Raw genomic sequence first — 26115 nt, 5'->3', positions numbered from 1 at the left:
TCGGCTTGGTGCGCTGACTACGAGGCACACAGTAGTCTGCCCGTCACACACCGCCAGTTCACGTAACACAGTTCAGCCATTTGCGGCGTTTTGTATAGGGACCCCTAGTGTCACTACATCGACACAATGTCGAGTGAGTGACAGATAGGGAACGTCCTGGTTACTTGCGTAACCTCCGTTCCCTGATTGAGGAAACGAGATGTTGTGTCCCTCCTGCCACAACGCTGAACTACCCGCTGAAATGGCTGGGACCTTGTCTCGGCTCCTCAGCATAAAACCTGAATGAGTGGTTGCATACCAGCTCCTTTTATACCCATATGTCCGGGGGAGTGGTATGCAAATACCACTCGCCAATTTTCATTGGCCTTTTATCAAAGACCAGAGGTGTCTCGGGCTCCCAAGAGTGACCCCTAGTGTCACTACATCGACACAATGTCTCGTTCCCTCCATCAGGGAACGGAGGTTATGCAAGTAACCAGGACGTTATACAAATCAGGATCTTGTTTAGTTGGATTAATTTAGTGTAAGTGTATGTTATGCGTGTGTGAGTGTGTGTGTGTTAGTGTGTGAGTGTGTGTGTGAGTGTGTAAGTGAGTGTGTGAGTGAGTGTGTGTTTGTCTGTGTGTGTATGTGTGTTTGTGTGTGTGTGTTTGTGTGTGTGTGTGTGTTTGTGTGTGTGAGTGTGTGTTTGTCTGTGTGTGTGTGTTTGTGTGTGTTTGTGTGTGTGAGTGTGTGTTTGTGTGTGTGTGTGTGTGAGTTTGTGTGTGTTTTTGTGTGTGTGAGTGTGTGTGTTTGTCTGTGTGTGTGTGTGTGTGTGTGTTTGTGTGTGTGAGTGTGTGTTTGTCTGTGTGTGTGAGTGTGTGTATGTGTGTGTGTTAGTGTGTGAGTGTGTGTGTGAGTGTGTGTAAGTGAGCGTGTGAGTGAGTGTGTGTTTGTCTGTGTGTGTGTGAATGTGTGTTTGTGTGAGTGTGTGTTTGTCTGTGTGTGTGTGTGTTTGTCTGTGTGTGTGTGTGTGTGTGTGTGTGTGTTTGTGTGTGTAAGAATTCATCACCCTGCTAAACACCTGTTACATCCCTCATCTCCATCATCTGACCTAGGTTATACAGGTATTTTCTCTGCCTTGTGAATTAGTCAAGTTTAAGAAAATAAGTAGGCCATATGTACAATAATAGTATTCATAATTATAACATAAATACTATAATGTTAATACTTGTAATATACAGTACAAAATATCATTTGTTATCTATCTTTAATATACATGTTATTATCTTTCAGTAAACATCATAACTGATTTAGCAACAAGGCCCCCTCTTTTAGCATTTCATCTTTTAAAATATTCAGTGCACTTTGTCTACTTTCAACTTGTGAATATTGACTTAAAGGGATAGTTCACCCAAAATGAAAATACTGTCATCACTTTACATTTTCATGTTTTTGCAAACCCATGACTTTTTTTCTTCTGTGGAACTCAAAGGAGATGTTAACAGGCATAATTCACATTCATTGTTTGGAAAAAGCTACAGTGAAAGTGAATGGTGACTTAGTCTGACATTCTGTCTATAACATCTCATTTGAGTTCCACAGAAGAGAGACATTCATGTGGGGAACAACACAAGGTTGAGTAATGATGAAAGAAATTAAATATTTGGGTGAACTATTTTTTTTTTAACTACCTGTTTATGTTTTTGTTAAAGGTATTTGCAAAGAACAACAATATATAATGTAAATGTTAGTGAGCACATGATGGCACTGTGTCTTGTTGGGAAACAAGTGACTGAAGAGAAGGACCGTAAAGTAGGCTGTAAATCTTTCCATCTGAATAAAGCTAGAGGTCAGAACTGTGAAAAGCAGAACCGTGTGAGATTGTTTGTCACACAGTAAAACAGTTTTTGAATAATTTACAACACAGAGAACAAACAGAGCACTGGATGAAGTTGACATTTATCTACAATAAATTTTAAAAAACTCATTTTTAAGAAGCTTCTGTGAGAAACTTCAACTAGTGATGCATTGCGTGAAGTATTTTAGAAATGCTTTGTAGTGAATAGGTACATGAATGTCAATACACATACTGAAGAAGATGCAAAAATGCTTCTCTCAAGTCACCAGAATTAAATGTTTTAGCGTTGTTTTTGCCAAAAAAATCTCACGAGATGCATGTCCCCAATCCCCTCTATACAATAAGGGTAAACTTATTTACTTTGTCATGTTCCTCTGCGTACCCACAGATGAAATCCTGCAGGCGCCCCTGATAACATGTATATGAACGTAAGACATAAGTAACAGACAGTACATTTATACGAATGTACATATATATATAAGTATGGAGTGATATATTGCTTAAGTAAATGAACACAAATTTGAAAAAGCATGCTTTTATAGCAGGTAGCCCACTTATTTTAGCATAATACTCCTTGGCATGAACATTTTGCAATACTACTTTGACATATGTGATGGCACCTCTGTGCATGTATGTGTGTGAGTGTACAGCTTTAAGTGGTTTATGAGGACTTTTTTTATGTTATAAACTGGTAATTACAAGTGTATTATGCTATAAATGTGGTTTATGAGGACATTTCTAGTGTCCCCATAATTCAAATCACTTAAAAACATACTAAACGATGTTTTATTGAAAATGTAAAAATGCTGAACGTTTTTTGTGAGGGTTAGGGTTAGGGGTAGGGTTAGGGTTAGTGCAGGGGTCGGTGACATTTTTGACATGCAGTGCCATTCTTTATTTTCCTGGTCAATGGCTGTGCTGATGCCATTGGTCATTTATGTGATTTTCCGAAGTTTGAGTCCACTTGTGACAATTTTTCTATTTTCCATTTTTCTAATTTAATAGTTTATTTTTCATTAAATGATATCATCAGCATAACAGTTTGAGTGAAAAATTTGTGCAAAACCTGATGATTATGATATAATCATGATCCTGCATGTGAATTTTCACAGAGCATCTTGTGAAAGTGCTTTAATGAAAGAAAACCTGTCCTTTTGTACAAAATGAGTTAACACAGTTAATGTCACAAATTTGCTTATTTGATTACTGATCATAAATTGTGTGGAATCTTAAATATTTCTTATATTGTGTCATTGTAATCCTCACTAGCACGCAAGCAACAGAGAGAGGAATAGACTATTTTATTTATATGCAGTTTTTCTGCACCTGTTGGGTATACTGCAGTCTCATCACATTTTTACTTTTTGTTTAGCCTCCCATTCAGCTCATGTGTGTATTGTTACCATGGGTGACAGTGGTGTATCAAGGCTGGTCTCTGTTTTGCTGTCATCTGCATCGCTGTCTTTGTCACTTCCACTGTCGTTTACGAAGCAGATCTGCAGATTCATGCCACTCTGAAGTCTGACAGAACATGAAAATACACATAAATCACACTTACACAAGTGCATTTGACCATCTGAACATAGAGCCCTTTTTTTAAAGCTCATGATGACACTCATCAATGGCCCATTCTCAGGAAACATCACAATGTCAGGAGTTTTTCACATACACACTCTGGTACACCATCATTGGCACAATTCTTCAACTATCACCCCCAATCCTAAATATTTGCTAACAGCCTTGCAAAGCACCAAATGTTCTTTATCGTTACTAACTCTTAAGGACACGTCCACACTTATATACTTTCTTTTGAGAATTCGTTAATTTTGCTACATTTTCGCCTCTCATCCACACTGGAACAGCGTTTTCCTCCACCGTATATGGAGCATTTAGAAAACAAACACTCTCCATTAGTGCATCCTTTGGAAAATGATGACATTAAAAATGAAAACATCATGGTTGCTTGTGTAACCTCCGTTCCCTGATGGAGGGAACGAGACATTGTATCGATATAGTGACACTAGGGGTCACTCTTGGGAGCCCGAGCCACCTCTGGTCTTTGATAAAAGGCCAATGAAAATTGGTGAGTGGTATTTGCATGCCACTCCCCCGGACATACGGGTATAAATGGAGCTGGTATGCAACCACTCATTCAGGTTTTATCCTGAGGAGCCGATAAAAGGTCCGGCCATTTCAGCGGGTAGTTCAGCGTTGTGGCAGGAGGGACACAATGTCTCGTTCCCTCCATCAGGGAACGGAGGTTACACAAGTAACCATGACGTTCCCTATCTGTCACTCACTCGACGTTGTGTTGATGTAGTGACACTAGGGGTCCCTATAAGAAACGCCACAACTGGCTGAACTGTGTTACGTGAACTGGCGGTGTGTGGTGAGCAGACTACTGTGTGCCTCATAGCCAGCACACCAGGTCGACAGGTAACCTCCTCCAACATAATTATGAGTGTCGAACGGTCCTTTTTAGGGACAAGTCGACTACCCTAAAGATAGAGATAGGCTTAACCCAGTCGTGGCCTCTTTTCCCATTCTTTTTTCCACTCCCTAAAAAAGAAGGGGGATTATCCGACTGGGCCGCCAGGTCTAGTCGGGGGGTGTCCCTCCCAAGGGGAAGACACAGCGGAGACCACACCTCGCCCAAAGAGGGGGGGATATTTAAGTGGAAGAATACGTCACATGGTCTTTCCAACCATGTGGAGAGTCTTCAAGGTAGATCCTGCCCAATGGGGGAGGAGTTACTACAAACATGGAGACTGGGGCAGAGGGGCTCTGCCCAAGGAAGACGCAGTTTGCCAACAGGGAAACGAACTAGCGGAAGATATATATCACATGGGGTTAGCCTTACAGGGAACCGCCACATGCGGAGCACCTACCCCAGAACAGGACTCTTAATTAGCACATGTACTGGGCCGGCAGTGAGTCTCTCCGAAAACTCGACTGCCACAGGGCTCGGAGGAAGTCAACAAGGGAACAAAGTTTGTGAACACTACTGGGAATTAATGGCGCACGTCTTCAGCTCCAAGGGAGGTGGAAGGCGCTATGTGCAAGAGATACACCCGGCCAGCTATCCCAGGCTTACCCGCTTGTGTTGCGTGCCACTACCTGGGACGAAACCGGTTCCACCCGGAGGTTGTAGAACCTTGCAAAGGTGTTGGGTGTTGCTCAGCCCGCTGCTCTGCAAATGTCTGATAGAGAGGCACCTCTGGCCAGGGCCCAGGAAGCCGCTACACCTCTGGTAGAATGGGATCATAGCCCTACTAGGGGCGGCATGTTCTGGGCGAGATATGCCATAGTTATGGTGTCAATGAGCCAGTGGACGATCCTCTGCTTGGAGACAGAGCTTCCTTTCCGCTGTGCACCAAAGCAGACAAAGAGCTGCTTAGAGATTCTAAAGCTCTGCGTGCGATCCAAATAGATGCGTAAAGAGCGCACCGGACAGAGCAACGACAAGGCTGGGTCTGCCTCCTCCTGTGGCAGCGCTTGCAGGTTCACCACCTGGTCCCTAAAAGGGGTGGTGGGAACCTTGGGCACAACGTAGAGGGGGCCCTAGCCTGAGTGATCATGTCTACCACCGCGGGTGGTAGACCACTTAGGTCTTCCGCGTCCCGTCCAGGGGCCAGACATGGAGATTCCAGAGGTCTGGGTGTGGGTGCCAGAGGGTGCCCCGTCCCTGAGAAACAAGGTCCTTCCTCAGGGGAATTCGCCAGGGGGGACTGTCGCGAGGAGCGTGAGGTACGAGAACCACGTCCGGGTGGGCCAGTAGGGTGCTACCAGGACAACCTGCTCCTTGTCCTCCCTGACCTTGCACAGGGGGAAGCGCATATTTGCATAGGCCAGGGGGCCAGCTGTGTGCCAGCGCGTCTATGCCAAGGGGAGCCTCGGTGAGCCTCGTACCAGAGCAGGCAGTGGGAGGATTCTTGGGAAACGAACAGGTCCACATGTGCCCATCCGAATCGACTCCAAATCAGCTGGACCACCTGAGGGTAACCTGCCGTGACAGCACGTCCGCTGTAGTGTTGAGGTTGCCCGGGATGTGAGCGGCTCGCAGTGACTTGAAGTGCTGCTGACTCCAGAGGAGGAGACGGCGGGCGAGTTGTGACATACAACGAGAGCACAGACCGCCTTGGCGGTTGACATATGCTACCGTTGCCGTGCTGTCTGTCCGAACTAACACGTGCTTGCCCTGGATCAACGGCCGGAACCTCTGCAGGGCGAGCAGAATTGCCAACAACTCGAGGCAGTTGATGTGCCAGTGCAGACGTGGGCCAGTCCCGAGGCCGGCGGCTGCGTGCCCATTGCAAAAAGTGCCCCAGCCCGTTTTGGAGGCGTCTGTCGTGACCACGATGTGCCTGGAGACCAGTTCTAGAGGAACACCTGCTCGTAGAAACGAGAGGTCGGTCCAACGGCTGAAAAGACGGTGACAGACCGACGTGATGGCCATGCGATGTGTCCCGTGGCGCCATGCCCATCTCGGGACTCGAGTCTGGAGCCAGTGCTGAAGTGGCCTCATATGCATCAACCCGAGTGGGGTGGCCACCGCTGAGGATGCCATATGCCCCAGGAGCCTCTGAAAAAGTTTCAGTGGAACCGCTGTTTTCTGTTTGAATGCCTTCAAACAGGCCAGCACCGACTGGGCGCGCTCATTCGTGAGGCACGCTGTCAAAGAGACCAACTCCAAACTGAGAAAAGAGATGCTCTGAACTGGGAGGAGCTTGCTCTTTTCCCAGTTGACCCGAAGCCCTAGTCGGCTGAGGTGTGAGAGCACCAGGTCCCTGTGTGTGCACAACATGTCTCGAGAGTGAGCTAGAATTAACCAGTCGTCGAGATAGTTGAGAATGCGAATGCCCACCTCCCTTAACGGGGCAAGGGCAGCCTCTGCGATCTTCATAAAGACGCGAGGAGACAGGGACAGGCCCAAAGGGAGGGCTTTGTACTGATACGCCTGACCCTCGAACAAGAACCGCAGTAAGGGTCTGTGTTGAGGAAGGATCGAGACGTGGAAGTACGCACCCTTCAGGTCTACCGCCGTGAAACAATCTTGATGCCGGACACTCACCAGAATGCGTTTTTGCGTCAGCATCTTGAACAGGAGTCTGTGTAAAGCCCAGTTCAGTACTCGCAGGTCCAAGATTGGCTGCAACCCACCGCCTTTTTTCGGTACGATGAAGTAGGGGCTGTAAAACCCTTTCTTCATCTCGGCTGGAGGGACAGGTTCTATCGCGTCCTTCCGTAGGAGGGTAGCGATCTCCGCACGCAGGGTGGCAGCGTTTTCGCCCTTGACCAAGGTGAAGTGAATACCACTGAACCTGGGCAGGCGCCTGGCGAACTGAATCGCGTAGCCGAGTCGGACGGTCCGGATCAGCCATCGCGACGGATTGGAAAGCGCGAGCCGTGCGTCCAAATTGCTCCTTGTGACCACCCCCGGAACAGCCTGGGACGGGGGAGGAAGAGGCCTGTCCTCGTAACCCGTGGAGACTGCCACATCGGGGGCGGCTGTGTGCCACAGCTGGGCACTCAGGGGCGGAAAGGCCACCACTGGAGCACCAATCCTGCAAGAATAAGCCCGTGGACAGTAGTCGTGGTGACGACCGTACACACCAGTTATGTGATCCAAGGAGGAAGGAAGCCGCTCTTTTGCTGAACTGTTGGGTACCGCAGCCACTTGGGCGTGCGGCGAAATCAAACAAAAAGATAACAAAAGATTTTCCACCCGGCCCTCCACCGGGGGATTGAGTGGTCTTCTTACCAGCTCCACGTGAGTGGGTTCCCTCGTCCCTGGGTCGCCCGTCTCAGGGGTGCTTCGAGGACCACCGTAGGTTCTTCAGCACCGGCTGTGAGACGGGTGGCGTCGGCTTCCTGCGGTGGGCTCCATGCCGAGGCCGGGCCGAAGGGGGGGGGCTGCGGCGGAGCCGGTGCAGTCACAGCAGGGGGACGACCTTGGTGACGAGCAGGCGGGGTGCGGGATCTTGAGCCACGCTGGGGCAGGATATGCCGGATTGCCTCCGTTTGCTGCACCGTCAAGAACTGCTGGGCAAAGTCCTCGACGGTGTCGCCGAATAGGCCCGCCTGGGAAATGGGGGCAGCAAGGAACCGTGTCTTGTCGGCCTCGCCCATCTTGACCAGGTTGAGCCAAAGGTGGCGCTCCTGGACCACTAGTGTGGCCATCGTCTGCCCGAGAGACCGCGCCATGACCTTCGTCGCCCGGAGAGCGAGGTCAGTCGCCGAGCGCAGTTCCTGCATCAAATCTGGGGTGGAACCACCCTCGTGCAGTTCTTTCAGCGCCTTGGCTTGGTGGACCTGCAGGAGAGCCATGGCGTGCAGGGCAGAGGCAGCTTGTCCAGCAGCACTGTAGGCTTTAGGTGCACCGCGAGTGCCTTATCCACCAGGGGAATCGCCCTTGGCCGCCATCGAGGGTAGTGAGAGCGGGGGAACTGCGGAGTCAGGGCCGGGCAGTAAAAGGTACCTCCCATGACTTCGTCAGCTCCTCGTGCACTACCGGGAAGAATGGCACTGGTGCGGGGCGTGGCTGCTTTGAGTGGCACCGCGAGCCCAGAAACCAATCATCAAGCCGCGAGGGTTCAGGGGAGTGCGGAGGGTTCCACTCTAACCCGATGCTCGCGGCCTCCCGGGAAAGCATGTCCTTCATTTCGGCATCGGCCTGTGACTGGGCAATCGTCCCTGAAGGGGGAAGCCCAGCTGAGGCTTCTTCGTCCAACTGGACAAGCCCGCTCTCCGATGCTGCGCTCGAGAGCTCATCATCTTCGCGGGCTCTGAACAAGAAGCCAGACTCGCCGTGATATGAGCCGGCGAACTCATCCGGAAGCCCGATCGGGGCAGATGAGCGTGCTGGGGAATGGGAGGTCCGCGGGGGCATACCCGGCGGAGACGATCCCATTGGGGTCCCCAAATCGCCCCCAGTGCTAGCCGTGCTGGCCTCATACCCGTCGGTAGAAGGACCGAGGCGGGGAGCCGCTGGGGTGGCTTGCTTTCTTACGAAAGCAAGCCGCGACCGCAACATTGCCATGGTCATGTTCTCGCAGTGAGAACATGAACCATTCACAAATGCTGCCTCCGTGTGGGTCGCGCCCAGACATGAAAGACAGCAATCATGACCATCCGAAGTTGAGAAATAATGACCGCAACCAGGAATAACACACAATCGGAAAGGCGTCTTTGAAAAGACGCGTCTTTAAAAAGACGTTCCATGTGTGCGCTCTTTTAGAGAAATTTATACTCTTTTAGAGGGGAAAACAGCTCTTTCAGAAAATATACTCTCTAGTTTTTCTGCTGAAGCGCCCAGGGGCGTTCTCTGCAGTGCACCAGTGCAGAGGAGGGAGAAGCTGCTGAAATGCGCCATCAGATCCAGCAGAGGTGAATGAACAGTAGTATTCAGCTCAATGAGCATGACCGTTCGGCTCCGAAGAGAAAATCTGAATGAGTGGTTGCATACCAGCTCCTTTCATACCTGTATGTCCGGGAGAGTGGCATGCAAATACCACTCGCCAATTTTCATTGGCCTTTTATCAAAGACCAGAGGTGTCTCGGGCTCCCAAGAGTGACCAATAGTGTCACTACATTGACACAACGTCGAGTGAGTGACAGATAGGGAACAGAGTTTTCAAATGAAAACAGATTAGTGTGGATGTGGCTTAAACTTAACCTTAAAGAACTACATTATTTCAACGCTGTCACAATAAGTTCAAAATGTAAATACTTTTAATTTGAAAAGATATCTAAATTCTAGTAGTATCACTTAGTTTTGTTGTACCAATTAAAAAATCACACATTATGATAAAAAAAAAAACTTTAACATTGAACCCTGTTACATTCTAAATATTTTGGGGTTGAATGTAACAGGGTTGCAGATTAGTGAAAAAAATTACTAATAATTGTTAATAATAATTGTGTACTTTGCACTAAAAAAAAAAAAAAAAAAGAAAAATCTGTAAAAGTAACCTGCATGTATAAAACATATAGAAGAAACAACATAATGCTTTTAAAAAATAATTTTAAATGGAGTTTAGTAGGGATGTTATAAAATATCGATATATACTGATTATTGAGCAGCACGTTATTTTATCTATATGTTTTTGAGGCATCAAAATATAAATATTACCCCACATTTACACTAGAAGCCTAATTTGCGTGCTTTCTGATTCACTCAGATGGGCTTCTGTTTAACAGTCTGGCATAATAGCACTGGGGTTAGGGTTATATAAGAGGGTGATATAACATTTACTGAAGCACCACACAAACACACACACACACACACACACACAAACTTCTTTTTATATCATTGTGGGGACTCTCCATAGACTTCCATGCATTTTATGGATTTTACAAAGACCTAATGATAATTTATATCCCCTACCCCTAAACCTAACCCTCACAGAAACCTTTTTGCATTTTTACATAGTTTTATAGTTTAGTATGTTTAATAAGCCATTTCCCTCATGGGGACCGCTGGCTGGGCCCCTCAAGGTAGGTTTTCTCGGGTTTTACTATCCTTGACGGGACATTTGGTCCTCTAATGTAGTATAAACATCTACACACACACACAGACACACACATTTACAAACAGTCTCACACACACACACACACACACACACACACACACTCTCTCACAGACACACACACACACACTCACAGTCACACACACACACTCACACAAACACAGTCACACACTCTCTCACACACACTCTCTCTCATACAAACACACTCTCACACTTACAAACACACACAAACAACACTCACACACACTCACACATACTCTCACACACACACACACACACACACACACACACACACTCACACTCTCACTCTCACTCACACGCTCTCTCATACAAACATACTCTCACACTTACAAACACACACTCTCTCACACACACACAAACACACTGACACACACTCTCTCACACACACTCACACAAACACAGTCACACACTCTCTCACACACACTCTCTCTCATACAAACACACTCTCACACTTACAAACACACACTCTCTCACACACACTCACACATACTCTCACACACACACAAACAACACTCACACACACTCATACTATGTTTTTATATCATTGTGGGGACTCTCCATAGACTTCCATGCATTTTATGGATTTTACAAAGACCTAATGATAATTTATATCCCCTACCCCTAAACCTAACCCTCACAGAAACCTTTTTGCATTTTTACATAGTTTTATAGTTTAGTATGTTTAATAAGCCATTTCCCTCATGGGGACCGCTGGCTGGGCCCCTCAAGGTAGGTTTTCTCGGGTTTTACTATCCTTGAAGTATAAACATGTACACACATACACACAAACACACACACATACACACACACACACACACACACACACGCACACTCACACACACTCACAGACACACACACACACTCACTCACACACACACACAGGACGAGCTGATGTGGCGGAGCAGATGGCAGTCAAAAATTATAAAGGTTTTTGTACTTTTTCAAGGATGTACAATGTGATGTTGATGAGTTCGCAGGTTAGTGTATGAAACTGCTGTAACTGCACAAACAGAATAATTAGAAATGGCAATGTTTACTATGCAATTTCTCTGTATGTACTTGTGAATAGATTTCATTCAAGCTATCAAATCACCAAATAATTGTTTCTAATTTTAGAACGTGCCATGTTGTCTGTCAGACACGTCTGGTGTGCAACTCACTGCTTACCCTGTCACTCACACGTTACCAAAGTTGTGCTGAGAAATATGTTTGAAAAGACAATGACTACTGTGCAACTGGCAGCACAGTTTATTTCGGAAAAAAATCATGATATATACTTGCGGCCAAAAGTTTGGAATAATGTACAGATTTTGCTCTTATGGAAAGAAATTGGTACTTTAATTCACCAAAGTGGCATTCAACTGATCACAATGTATACTCAGGACATTAATAACGTGACAAATTACTATTACAATTTTATATATTTTTTCAGAACTTCTTAAACTACTTCAGAGAGTTCTCATCAAAAAATCCTCCACGTGCAGCAATGACAGCTTTGCAGATCCTTGACATTCTAGCTGTCGGTTTGTCCAGATACTCAGGTGATATTTCACCCCACACTTCCTGTAGCACTTGCCATAGATGTGACTGTCTTGTCGGGCACTTCTCACGCACCTTACAGTCTAACTGATCCCACAAAAGCTCAATGGGGTTAAGATCCATAACACTCTTTTCCAATTATCTGTTATCCAATGTCTGTGTTTCTTTGCCCACTCTAACCTTTTCTTTTTGTTTTTCTGTTTCAAAAGTGGCTTTTTCTTTGCAATTCTTCCCATAAGGCCTGCACCCCTGAGTCTTCTCTTTACTGTTGGACATGAAACTGGTGTTTAACAGGTAGAATTCAATGAAGCTGTCAGCTGAGGACATGTGAGGTGTCTATTTCTCAAACTAGAGACTCTGATGTACTTATCCTCTTGTTTAGTTGTACATCTGGTCTTCCACATCTCTTTCTGTCCTTGTTAGAGCCAGTTGTCCTTTGTCTTTGAAGACTGTAGTGTACACCTTTGTATGAAATCTGCAGTTTTCTGACAATTTCAAGCATTGTATAGCCTTCATTCCTCAAAACAATGATTGACTGATGAGTTTCTAAAGAAAGCTGTTTCTTTTTTGCCATTTTTGACCTAATATTGACCTTAAGACATGCCAGTCTATTGCATACTGTAGCAAAACAAAAACAAACACAAAGACAATGTTAAGCTTCATTTAACGAACCAAATAGCTTTCAACTGTGTTTGATATAATGGCAAGTGATTTTCTAGTACCAAATGATCAATTTATCATGATTACTCAAGGATAAGGTGTTGGAGTGATGGCCGCTGTCTAGATTTGATCAAAAATGACTTTTTTCAAATAGTGATGGTGCTGTTTTTTACATCAGTAATGTCCTGACTATACTTTGTGATTAGTTGAATGCCACTTTGGTGAATTAAAGTACCAATTTCCTTCCGAAACAGCAAAATCTGTACATTATTCCAAACTTTTGGCCACCAGTATATTTCGATTTCGGGAAAATCGTATTATTATCGATGCGTGACAAAGGCATCATTCCCAAGTCTAGAGATCAGTATGTCACCCCTGTTACATTCAAAATGTTTTGGGGTTTCAGATCAGTACAAAAATGGCTAAAAATGGTTAATAATACTTGTTTAGCACAAAATAATAATAATAATAATAATAATAATAGTAATAACAATAATAACAAAAATAGCACCACAAAAAAATAAATAAAATAAAAATAAAAACAACCAAACAAACATGTATCCTCAGTTTTCCGGAGCAACCACTGCCTGTTTTCTGTTTCTGGTCTCGAGACACACTTTAAAAACTACCAAAACGAGAGATCCAGACGGAGAACAACCATTTTTTTGGAGTAAAAATGAATTTCAGGCTCAACTTGTGCTGTTGTTGTCATAACAACTCAAAGTAGTACATGATATCAATGTAACTCACCTCTGACCATGACTTCATGACATCTACACACTCAGGTGAGGCACTGTCATTAAAACGGTCATCTCGACTCTCTGAAGTATTGGCACTACAGAGCCACCTGTTGTTTGACAATTTATACAAATGTAATACCATAAACATTACATTAGCCTCTAAGAATACACACCGATAAGAGTGAAAACACTGGAGACCGGAAACTGAAAACAGGCGAATCGTGGAACACTCCCGCTTTCAGGAAAAAAGTGGATAATTATAGAAGAAAAGACTAAAAATGTACTTCTGTTTGAAGAGTTGTATGATTTCACTTCCTTATATATGTCAGAAATATCAAACCATTATTTTAAATAAGGGAAAATGGAAATGTCACAGTGTTACGGGGGTCGAAATGACAAATTCTGCATTTTCTCAAAAAACAAAGAAAACAATTCCTACATTAACAATGAATGCATTTTATTTTAATTCCAAATTTAGTTTTTGTATTTACGATTATTCTGTTGTTTTTATCATCGGGACAGATGGCACCAATTCCTGAGAATGAGTCAAGTTTACTTTTAATTGTTTTTTCTAATAGAGCTCGTCTGGTACCAAATGCTAGTATTTAGTTATTTAGTTAACTACAATTTCACATAAATGAAAGAGAAACTGTTGAAAAACTACAATTTATCTAAGAATTGGCATTTGACATGTTTAAAACTAATTACTTTTCATGCTTTTTGTAATGTTATATAACATACTAGTTTCTAATAGACACCAATTTGTACCCTATTCGTGGAAAGTTGCATTGGGCATTTTTAAACGTGAACCCAAATCTACTAGAAATCTGAAGAAAGCAAAGCTGGTTCACTGGAATACAGTGATAAAGTTCAGTCACAATGTTAAAGGTTCAAGTCAACATGATGAATAAATGACCAGAAGTGCTCATCGTACTCATATGAAACTGAAAGTGAGTGAGTGATTCAGGAGAGAGAGAGCGAGAGAGAGAGAGAGAGAGAGAGGGCTGCTTCCCTTTTGGGAAGAGAGTGTTGGGATCTGAAGCTAATGGGGAAAAACATTCATGTTCATAGAGAGAGTGATTGAAAGTTGAAAGCACTGCTTAAACCACATAAACACACAGAAACGTGATGTCGTATCTGTGAACAGAGCGGTCATGGAAAGTTGAAGAAAAGGCCCATTGTCTCTCTCTCTCTCTCTCTCTCTCTCTCACTGTGATGATGATGTCACTGTCACTGGTTGGAATGACTTCAGGAATGAAAGAAAAATATCACACAAACAAGAGCAGCACGACTCACCTGAATCAAACTCAACTCACCACACATGAAATCATGTCATTTAATAGTGTGCATGCATGTGATCATGATATGAGCGGCTTTATTAAACTGACAACAGATAACTAAATCAAAAATACTTTCAAGGCAGCAGCAGAATTGTGATAGTTTCAGTGAAATGATCCAGAAATGCAGAGAAATCCAAAGCAATGATAGAATAAGAGAGAGAAGGTGAAATATTTCTTTCATGACAATTAAACACATTTCCCAACAAATAATCATTAGAATCAGAAATCAGCAAGGTTAAAAATACCACAGAAAGTGACAAAAGTAAAATTTTTAATGTGTTTTAGCTAAAAATATCAAACATTTAATATATTTCATCATGTCTAGTCATGGATTTTGACACCATAGTTACAAATTTAATTAACTGATTCACTGATTAAAGTATTCGACATAAATGGTCAACATGATGTATTCGAAAAATGCCATTAAAACAGTTCAAATGCACTAACAAATGTAGATTTTGTTTGTAATTCTCATTATTCTCAATGATGATTCAATTCTCATTACTGTAATACAGCATGAACTATATGGGTGCAAAGATTTTCTTTTTAAAAATGAACATTAATTTAAGACAATACTACAAATATTACCATGATCTATAAATACTTTACAGTTACAGTTTTTCATAACAGTAAACGAGAATTTGAGGGTAAATGTGCTGAATTGTCATATAAAAATGAAACTACTGTTACAATACATACTATTCTTAATGGACAAAATTAATTCCTTATGCAAAATATAATTTTAAACCTTTACTTTTGGATGAAATATGAGCTGGCCAAATTCTTGACCAGTTTTGTAAAAGGGATTTATATGTACACACACAAACACACACACAGACATAAACACACACACACACACACACACACACACACACACACACACACACACACACACACACACACTCACACACAAACACACACACAAACACACACACAAACACACAAGTACTAACCGTGAGGACAGACTGGGTTTGCCGCTTTTACTGCAGCTGGTGTAGATGCCCGGCCCATCGTCAAAGAAACTTCCCAGTGCCAACTTCTGCCGGATGGATTCACGCTCACTCTTTTGAGCCTGACAAACAAAACACACAGCACATGAGAGATGCACAAAATGGGCAGCAGATGGCAGCAGAGACCCATGAAACACAACTCCACTGACCATCTCTCTCTCTCACACACACACACACACACACACACACACACACACACACACACACACACGCACACAACACAACTTTAACAGCTGAATGTTTGATGAGCAGTGAAGTCAACAGACACCTTTAACTGTGTGTGTACACACCTGTCTGTGTGACTGATAACATGAACTCACACAAACTTTCTGCTGTTAACAGAGCACACATGACCCATCACAGTGATTGTTCTTACCACATCAGAACTGTAGTCTGTTACTTTAGATGAACTCATTTCAAATGTAATCTTTAGTATATGTGCTTTCATTTCTGTACTACGCGACAGTCAGATCAGAACAGAATGAAAGAGCTTTTTGTATTTTTAAGATTATGAAAATAAATAAATCAACCTGACTACATCAGATAACATCAATGACAGTCATTTTGAAATGTTGCTAAGGTAAGTATTGTTTCACGGTGTGTGTTTGAATTGGTGTTAAAATGACAGTAGGTGTGGACTTGTTTAGAAATCATACATATTTCTAAAGAAATAAATAAACATCTGTGTTTTCTATGAGTTTTATCATGTATACACAGATTGTCAGTACACTGGAGTATTATCTTACATTTTTTTGTGCTGAAAGAAATATCATGTGAGGCTAAACATCTGCTCCATCTAAAGACTCAATAAAGCAAACCAACTCACACATTTACCTAGTGATCTAAGTCAGGATCTTCAATATGGAATTATTTCTGTCTTTATTCAACAAAAAAAACAATTCTCAAGCAAAAATCTTTGACACACTTGTAAAAAAGAAACTGCCTACAAAACCATTGCAAACACACACATGCACACACACACACACACACACACACACACACACACACACACACACACACACACACACAAAAACACAATCTACTATAGCCTACCTTCAGAATGAAAACTTCCTAATCCATCTAACCTCATATGCAAACTACTTTAAAAGTGGCATGTTAGTTAATTTTGCATTAAGAGAACCGTTTTCTCACTTACATTGCAGAAACCGAGAGAGAGTGAAGCCACATAGGCAGATATACCACGTAAAGATGGTTAAAGCTAAGTTTCTTGCTAGTTTATTTGTTGTCAAAATGACAGACAACGCTTTGAATTATGACGTATGTCTTAAAAATATGGTGCTTGTGTTTGTTCTTGTTTGTTACTGGCAAGTGAAAGCATAAAGTGTCATCATTTTTGTTTATTAGATGCTCATAATAGGTGATCAGTCAGGACTGTTGTTTGGTGCTAACTGTAAGATTAACTTAAAAACATAACTTGAAAAAGGTTTATCAGAGAAAGTGCATTTTTGTTTCTGAATTCTGTAGTAATTCTTTAACACGTAACAAGTCTTTAAAAAACTGACCTCTGTCTGTGCACAAGCGCTCCTAAACAAAAATGTTACAGTAGAGCCCTGGAATGGGTAAAAACATAAAATCTAAGAGCCTCTTTAAAAAAGATGCATTTTGGGTAATCCAAAAAAGTGGACAGGTAAGACACATCACCGTTTACACAACCTCAACATAGAAACACAACACTTACAACAGAAACACAACCTTCCAATGGAAACACAACCTCTCAGTAGAAACACGACCTTGCTATGGAAACACAACCTCAGTATAGAAACAAACTCACAACCTCAGAACAGAAACACAACCTCTCTATAGAAACATAACTTCACTATAAAAACAAAACCTCACTATCAAAACTCAACCTCAGTATAGAAACACAACCTCACCATAGAAACACAAGCTTGCCATAGAAACACAAGCTCGCCATAGAAACACAACCGCACAACCTCAGAACAGAAACACAACCTCACGATCAAAACACAAGCTTGCCACAGACACACAACCTCACCAAGAAACAACCCTTACTAAAAACAACCTTGACTACAGAAACAAAACCTCACTATCAAAACACAATCTCACTATAGAAACACAACCTCACTATTGAAAACAGCCTCTCCTGTAGAAACATAACTTTCTCCTAGAAACACAACCCTTACTATAGAAACAACCATGCTACAGAAACACAAACTCAGTACAGAAACACAACCTCACTATAGAAACACAAGTTCACCATAAAAACACAACCTCAGTATAGAAACACAACCTCACCATAGAAACAACCTCACAAATGAAGTTCCTAAACGTACGTTCGGGAGGAGCAAGCCCATCTAATCTTTCAATTAACAGCCAGACAATATAAGCAGCTGCTTACCTCTCTTCGGTCTCAGCTGTTTCCAGCATCCCTCCACCTGCCTAACTTCACCCTAGGCATCATGCCCCATGAAATCATCTCCTATTAATAGTCCCAGGGGGTAAATTTAGAGCTTGAGTTGAAACTGCTTCCTCAAGCCCCTCTACCGTGGACAGCAAGCCAAATAAGTTTAACCTTAATAGATTAAAGATTATATGGGCAAACTAACTTATGAACCTCAGAATAGAAACACAACCTCACTATAGAAACACAAGCTCACCATAGAAACACAACCTCACTACAGAAACACAACCTTAGTATAGAAACACAACCACACTATAGAAACACAATCTCACTATAGAAAGACAAACTTACTATAGAAACACAAGCTCGCCATAAAAACACCTCACTATAGAAACATAACCTCACTATAGAAAAACAGCCGCTCAATATAAACACAACTTCACCATAGAAACACAACCCTTACTACAAAAACAACCTTGCTACATAAACACAACCTCACTACAGAAACACAACCTCAGTATAGAAACAACCTCACTATAGAAACACAACCTCACCAGTTTGCATATAGAGACAACAGGTCAACAGATGATGCCATCAACACAGCTCTTCACTCTGCGATGAATCATTTGGAGCACCTGGGAACATCTGTGAGGATGCTGTTTGTGGACTTTAGTTCTGCATTTAATACAATCATCCCCAGCAGAATGGTAACCAAACTGCTCTACCTGGGTGTCAGTGACTACATATGCATACGGATTAAGGATTTTTTAACAAACCGAACACAGACTGTCAGGCTGGGGACCCATTACTCCTCCACTCTGACACTCAGCACTGGAGCTCCACAAGGTAGCGTGCTGAGTCTTCACCTCTACTCACTCTACACCCACAACTGTACACCAACCCATAGCACAAATACAATAATTAAGTTTGCAGACGACACCGCTGTGGTGGGGCTAATGTTAAATGGGAATGAGTCTGCCTACAGGGAGGAGTTTGCTGAACTTTCAGAATGGTGCATCAATAACAAGCTGGCACTTAACACCTCCAAGACAAAGGAGTTTGTTATTAATTTCAGAAAACAGGAGGAGGAACCTGCCCCTCTGTACATCATGGGAGAAATGGTGGAGAGGGTGACCACCTTTAAATTTCTTGGCACACACATCTCCCAGGATCTCACATGGACTGTAAACACAACATCTCTGGTGAAGAAGGCACAGCAGCTGCTGTACTTCCCGAGGACACTGAGGAAAACCAATCTGTCCCAGCAGTTCCTTGTGAACTTTTACCACTGCTCTGTCGAAAGCATACTAACTTACGGCATCCTGGTGTGGTATGCTGGCTGCACTGTGGCCGAGAAAAAAGCTCTGCAGGGAGTCAACAACTCAGCACAGAAAATCACTGGCTCACAGTTGTCTTCACTTGAGGACATTTACAAAACCAGATGTTTATGTCGGGCCAGAAACATAATAAAGGACTCTCTCTCAACCACCTCTTCACTCTGCTTCCATCTGGAAGGCGCTATTGGTCTCTTAAGACATGCACCTCCAGACTCCTGAACAGTTTTTATCCGAGCACCATCAAAGAATTGAACTCTAATTAATAAGGAGACTACACATTATAAGTTACAGGGTTGTGCAATAATACTACTGCTTTTTATTGATTGACTATTTATATTTTTGTATATTTTTATGCCCGTTTGTCTTTATTTGTTGTATGTATGTTTTCATGTATGTGTGTACCACTGAGGAGAAGCACTAAATTTCATTGTACCGTTGTGCAATAACAATAAAGGTATTCTAATTCTAATTCTATAGAAAAACAACATCACCATAAAAAACACAACCTCACTATAGAAACACAACCTCACCATAAAAAACACAACCTCACTATAGAAACAACCTCACTATAGAAACACAACCTCATTATAGAAACGAAACCTCACTATAAAAATACAATCTCACTATAGAAACACAAGCTTTCCATAGAAACACAACCTCACTATAGAAACACAACCTCATTATAGAAACACAGCCCTTAATTTAGACACACAACCTCTCTATAGAAACACAACCTCAATTTAGACACACAACCTCTCTATAGAAACACAACCTTGCTATGGAAACACAACCTCACTATAGAAACTCAACCTCACCAAGAAACATCCCTAACTAAAAAAACAACCTCTCTATAGAAACACAACCTCACTACAGAAACACAACCTCGCTACAGAAACACAACCTCACTATAGAAACACAACCTCTCTACAGAAACAAACCCTCACAATAGTAACAAAACCTCACTATAAAAACACAATTTCACTATAGAAACACAAGCTTGCCAAAGAAACACAACCTCACTATAGAAAAACATCCTCTCTTTAGAAATACAACTTCACCAAAGAAAAACAACCCTTACAACCTTGCTACATAAACACAACCTCACTACAGAAACACAACCTTAGTATAGAAACACAACCTCACTATAGAAACAACCTCACAACTTCACTATAGAAACACAATCTCACTACAGAAACACCTCACTATAAAAACAACCTCACAACCTCACTACAGAAACACAACCTTGCTATAGAAACAAAACCTCACTACAGATACACAACCTTGACATAGAAACACAACCCTTACTATAGAAACAACCTGAAACACAACCTTACTACAGAAACACAACCTCACCATAGAAACACAACATCTACAATAGAAACACAAACTCTCTATAGAAATACCACCTTGCTATGGAAATACAACCTTACTATAGAAACACAACCTCACTATAGAAACAACCTCACAATCTCACTATAAAAAACAAGCTTGCCATAGAAACACATCCGCTCTATAGGAACACAACCTCACCGTAGAAACACAACCCTTACATTAGAAACAACCTTGCTAAAGAAACAACCTCACTACAGAAACACAACCCTTAGTATAAAACAACCTTGCAACAGAAACAAAATCTCACTACAGAAACACATCCTCGCTACAGAAACACAACCTCACTATAGAAACACAACCTCATCATAGAAACACAGCCCTTAATTTAAAAACAACCTTGCAACAGAAACACAACCTTACTACAGAAACACAGCCTCACCATAGAAACACAACCCTTACTATAGAAACAACCTCACTACAGAAACACAATCCTTACTAAAGAAACAACCTCACTATAGAAACACAACCCTTACTATAGAAACAACCTCACTACAGAAACACAACCCTTACTTACAACAACCTCGCTATAGAAACAACCCTTACTAAAGAAACAACCTCACTATAGAAACACAACCCTTACTATAGAAATAACCTCACTTCAGAAACACAACCTCACTATAGAAACAACCTCAAAACTATAGAAACCTAACTTCACTTACTATAGAAACAAACTCACTACAGAAACACAGCCCTTTCTAAAGAAACAACCTCACTATAGAAAACAGCCTATCTATAGAAATACAATACTATAGAAACAACCTTGCTACAGAAACACAACCTCGCTACAGAAACACAACCTTGTTACAGAAACACAACCTTAATATAGAAACAACCTCGGTATAGACAGCCTTGCTATAGAAACACAGCCTGATTACAGAAACATAACCTTACCATAGAAACACAACATTGCTACAGAAACACAACCTCACTATAGAGAAACAACCTCATTACAGTAACACAACCTCACCACAGAAACATAACCTCACTATAGAAACACAACATCGCAACAGAAACACAATCTCGACATAGAAACACAACCTTGACATAGAAACACAACCCTTATTTAGAAACAACCTTGCCAAACTCACTATAGAAACACAACCTTGCTACAAAAACATAACTTCAGTATAGGCACACAACTCTTACTATAGAAACAACCTTGCTACAGAAACACAACCTCGCTACAGAAACACAACCTTGTTACAGAAACACAACCTCACTATAGAAACACAAACTCACTGTTGAAACACAACCTCGCTACAGAAACAACCTCGGTATAGACAGCCTTGCTATAGAAACAACCTCACTATAGAAACACAACCTTACAACAGAAACACAGCCTCACCATAGAAACACAACCCTTACTATAGAAACAACCTCACTACAGAAACACAACCCTTACTTACAACAACCTCGCTATAGAAACAACCCTTACTAAAGAAACAACCTCACTATAAAAACACAACCCTTACTATAGAAATAACCTCACTTCAGAAACACAACCTCACTATAGAAACAACCTCAAAACCTCACTATAGAAACCTAACTTCACTTACTATAGAAACAAACTCACTACAGAAACACAGCTCTTTCTAAAGAAACAACCTCACTTTAGAAAACAGCCTATCTATAGAAATACAATACTATAGAAACAACCTTGCTACAGAAACACAACCTCGCTACAGAAACACAACCTTGTTACAGAAACACAACCTCAATATAGAAACAACCTCGGTATAGACAGCCTTGCTATAGAAACACAGCCTGATTACAGAAACATAACCTTACCATAGAAACACAACATTGCTACAGAAACACAACCTCACTATAGAGAAACAACCTCATTACAGTAACACAACCTCACCACAGAAACATAACCTCACTATAGAAACACAACATCGCAACAGAAACACAATCTCGACATAGAAACACAACCCTGCCAACCTCACTATACAAACACAACCTTGCTACAAAAACACAACTTCAGTATAGGCACACAACCTTGCCATAAAAACAACCTCACTACAGAAACACAACCTCATTACAGAAACACAACCTCATTACAGAAACACAACCTCGTTACATAAACACAACCTCATAACAGAAACACACCCTTACTATAGAAACAACCTCACTACAGGAACACAACCCTTACTAAAGAAACAACCTCACTATAGAAACACAACCCTTACGAAACAACCTCACTACAGAAACACAACCCTTACTATAGAAACACAACCTCACTATAGAAAAACAGCCTCTCTATAGAAATACAACCTTACTATAGAAACACGACTCTTACTGTAGAAACAACTTTGCTACAGAAACACAACCTTGCTATAGAAACACAACCTTGTTACAGAAACACAACCTCACCATAGAAAAGCAACCTCACTATAGAAACACAACATTGCTAAAGAAACACAATCTCGTCATAGAAACAAAACCTAGACATAGAAACACAACCCTTATTATAGAAACAACCTTGCCAACCTCACTATACAAACACAACCTTGCTACAAAAACACAACTTCAGTATAGGCACACAACCTTGCCATAAAAACAACCTCACTACTGTTGGGCCTCATGTATTCCGATAGAAGACAAAGGCAGGCCTAACAGTCGTAAAAGCCTGAGGCCCACAGACACAGTCATAAATCTTACTGATAAAAACCACGCCAAAATCAAACAAAGGGAGTCCAAAACAGACTACAAATCCCATGAAGCCGTGGTCACTAAAGGATTGAACTCTCAACTCCTATTGGATGAGGCACACAACAGAACGGCCCTCAACCATGACGTGATCGGGAGTAGAAATAACTCTGAGATGCTTCCGGACATTGCTTCCAGCAACTTTGCTCGCCGTGTGTAGACCCAGCTCATCACTCTCAGGTGTAGCCTCGTGGCACAAGGAAGTAACATCCAACTTGAAACTGTGGCCATACAATCTCCATCTTGCTGGACGAGTTGAGATTACTCTGTGTTCCACCGAACACTCTAACGGATCCAAAGGAGACCCCCAAGCAATCCGCATCTTCATTCGTTTGCCTACAGAAGTGAAAAGAAAAAGATATCTCTTCCCTCTTCAATCAAGTCGACGTCGCTGATTTCTCCGCCAGCCTGCCGAGAATCAGCAGCCGTACTGCCTGCCAACAGAGCGAGGAAACGACCTCCCTTCATCACCCGAGCCTTGAGGAACCAAGTCGGAGTTAAAGGACGGATGAACACACATTCGTCTGCATCCTCATACGATTCAAGTAAGAGGTTTACGTCTGGGCAGAGATAGAATATTATAGTGTGTTATTCTTGTGTATCAAGGTTATTGCTTGTACAGATTACGGACCGCCGAGTCCGCTCATTGCTGCTAATAATACTCAAGGTATTACTGTAATGTACTGTTATCACAAATGAGATCTGCTGTGTTGTAGTCCAACCACATTGGACTGTTGTGTATTTCCGCCATCGCGGGTGAGACCAGCACACTGAGTTTATCCATAAAAGAATCAAATATGGCGGGACGGTTTACGAGCCATCCACTGCGTCTCTGAGTGATAAACTAACAGCTGCTTTCTCTCCCATGATCGCAAAACCGGCTTTGGTGCCGTCACTTTATTCTCTCTCTCTCTCATACTAACCACACACACACACACACGCTACCCCTCACAAACATTCTCGCACACACTTTTGGCTAGTAGATAACTTTGTGATAAAGCTCAGCTTTGTCCCTATGTTATCGTACAAGCGGAGACACACGTTAAATGGGCAGACGCCATTGACCGGCTTCTCTCCACCCACATTCGAGGCCATATTCTCTGGCCGTAAATCTTGCGTGACGTACTCTCCACGAGAGTCGCGTCCGCCATTTTGTGCGCGTCCCTCATTACACACACACACACACACACACACACACAAACACACACACCTTCCTCTCATGTGTTATAGGATTATTTTGTTTACCATACCTAATCATGTCACTGTTTAGTTTGTAGTTGTAAGTCGGAAGTTTATTGACTGCATTGTATTAATTATTAATTGATATTACTGCATAAATAAACTTTGTTTATATTACAAAGAGAAGTGTTTTGGTTTGTTTTGCATACACCTGTGTCATGCTGACGGGATGTCAGTGCTCGGATTCAAGCCTTCATTCATTGTTTTATAATTTATAATTAATTATAATTTTAATTATTTATCACACGTTATACATTTGCACATATACAGTGAAATTCTTTTTTTTCACATATCCCAGCTAAGCTGGGGTCAGAGTGCAGGGTCAGCCATATTACGGCGCCCCTGGAGCAGATAGGGTCAAGGGTCTTGCTCAAGGGCCCAACAGTGGCATCTCGGCAGTGTTGGGGCTTGAACCCCTGACCTTCTGATCAGTAACCCAGAGCCTTAACCACTGACGCCACCACTGCCCCCTGAAAACCGCTATTCTTTGGATGTCGATTTTCCTAAGAAAACAATCTAATTTTGAGACTGTTATACTATCTGGTTATTAGTCCCTGATTCCAGGGTGGTGCCCCGTCAATGTTAATCCTTATTAATATTCTGTTGATTTTTGATCATTGATAATTATCTTTGATGATTGTTGAATTTGAATGATCAATAAGCTAGTGTTAATTTTAATTAATGTTTCATTGATGTTAACAATTAACGATTATCTTTGATAATTGTTGATTTAAAGGATAAAAAAAGCTAACATTGATTCTCATCAATGTTCTATTGATTTTAATAATTAACAATTATATTTGGTAATTATAAATTATTGCTAATAACCAAACCCGCTCCTAAACGTGTGAGGTTTTAATGAGTTAGATTCTATTATTTAATTTAAATATTAATTAATAACTAAAGATATAATTATTAATTATTTCTGATAGTAACACTGATCTAAACAACCAGTAGAACCTACACCACAGAAACACAACCTTGCTACAGAAACACAACCTCGACATAGAAACACAACTTACTATAGAAACAACCTTGCCAACCTCGCTTAAAAAAAAATAGAACTTCGGTACAGACACACAACCATGCTATAGAATTACAGCCTCACTACAGAAACAGGCAGAAACAGGGAAACACGGCTGCCACAGGAAGAAAGAATGGGTTTACATTTGTAAATTATCAACCATTGTGTTGTTATTTAAAAGGAAATGAGCGTTGAATAAACCCAATGAGCAACACACACACACACACACACACACACACACAAATGAGATTTAATGATTTAATTACTGGGTAACTACTGCAGCAGTGTGTGTGTGTTACATTACTAACACCACCTCAAGTTTTCAACATAAACTTAAGAAACCTGAAGGT

The 26115-nt window shown here is 42.0% G+C and overlaps 2 protein-coding genes across 6 annotated transcripts in view; one reads left to right on the top strand and one right to left on the bottom strand.

The window, feature by feature from the left end:
* The window catches only part of LOC127429807 (schwannomin-interacting protein 1-like), a 214710-nt gene that overhangs the window by 12116 nt on the left and 176479 nt on the right, over positions 1-26115 (bottom strand). For all 5 annotated transcript variants that reach the window (XM_051679044.1, XM_051679043.1, XM_051679042.1 and 2 more), the window contains 2 exons: positions 15622-15740; positions 3244-3361 (listed from right to left, as the gene is read on the bottom strand). In XM_051679044.1, the coding sequence (XP_051535004.1) occupies positions 3244-3361; positions 15622-15740 (237 nt within the window). The remainder of the gene's footprint in view (positions 1-3243; positions 3362-15621; positions 15741-26115) is intronic.
* The window catches only part of LOC127429809 (tripartite motif-containing protein 59-like), a 226887-nt gene that overhangs the window by 194575 nt on the left and 6197 nt on the right, over positions 1-26115 (top strand). The window lies entirely within an intron of this gene.

The sequence above is a fragment of the Myxocyprinus asiaticus genome, chromosome 39, assembly GCF_019703515.2.
Source record: "Myxocyprinus asiaticus isolate MX2 ecotype Aquarium Trade chromosome 39, UBuf_Myxa_2, whole genome shotgun sequence".
NCBI lineage: Eukaryota > Metazoa > Chordata > Actinopteri > Cypriniformes > Catostomidae > Myxocyprinus > Myxocyprinus asiaticus.
Note: the sequence above shows the minus strand (reverse complement) of the source record. Positions and strands in the feature narration are given on the sequence as shown.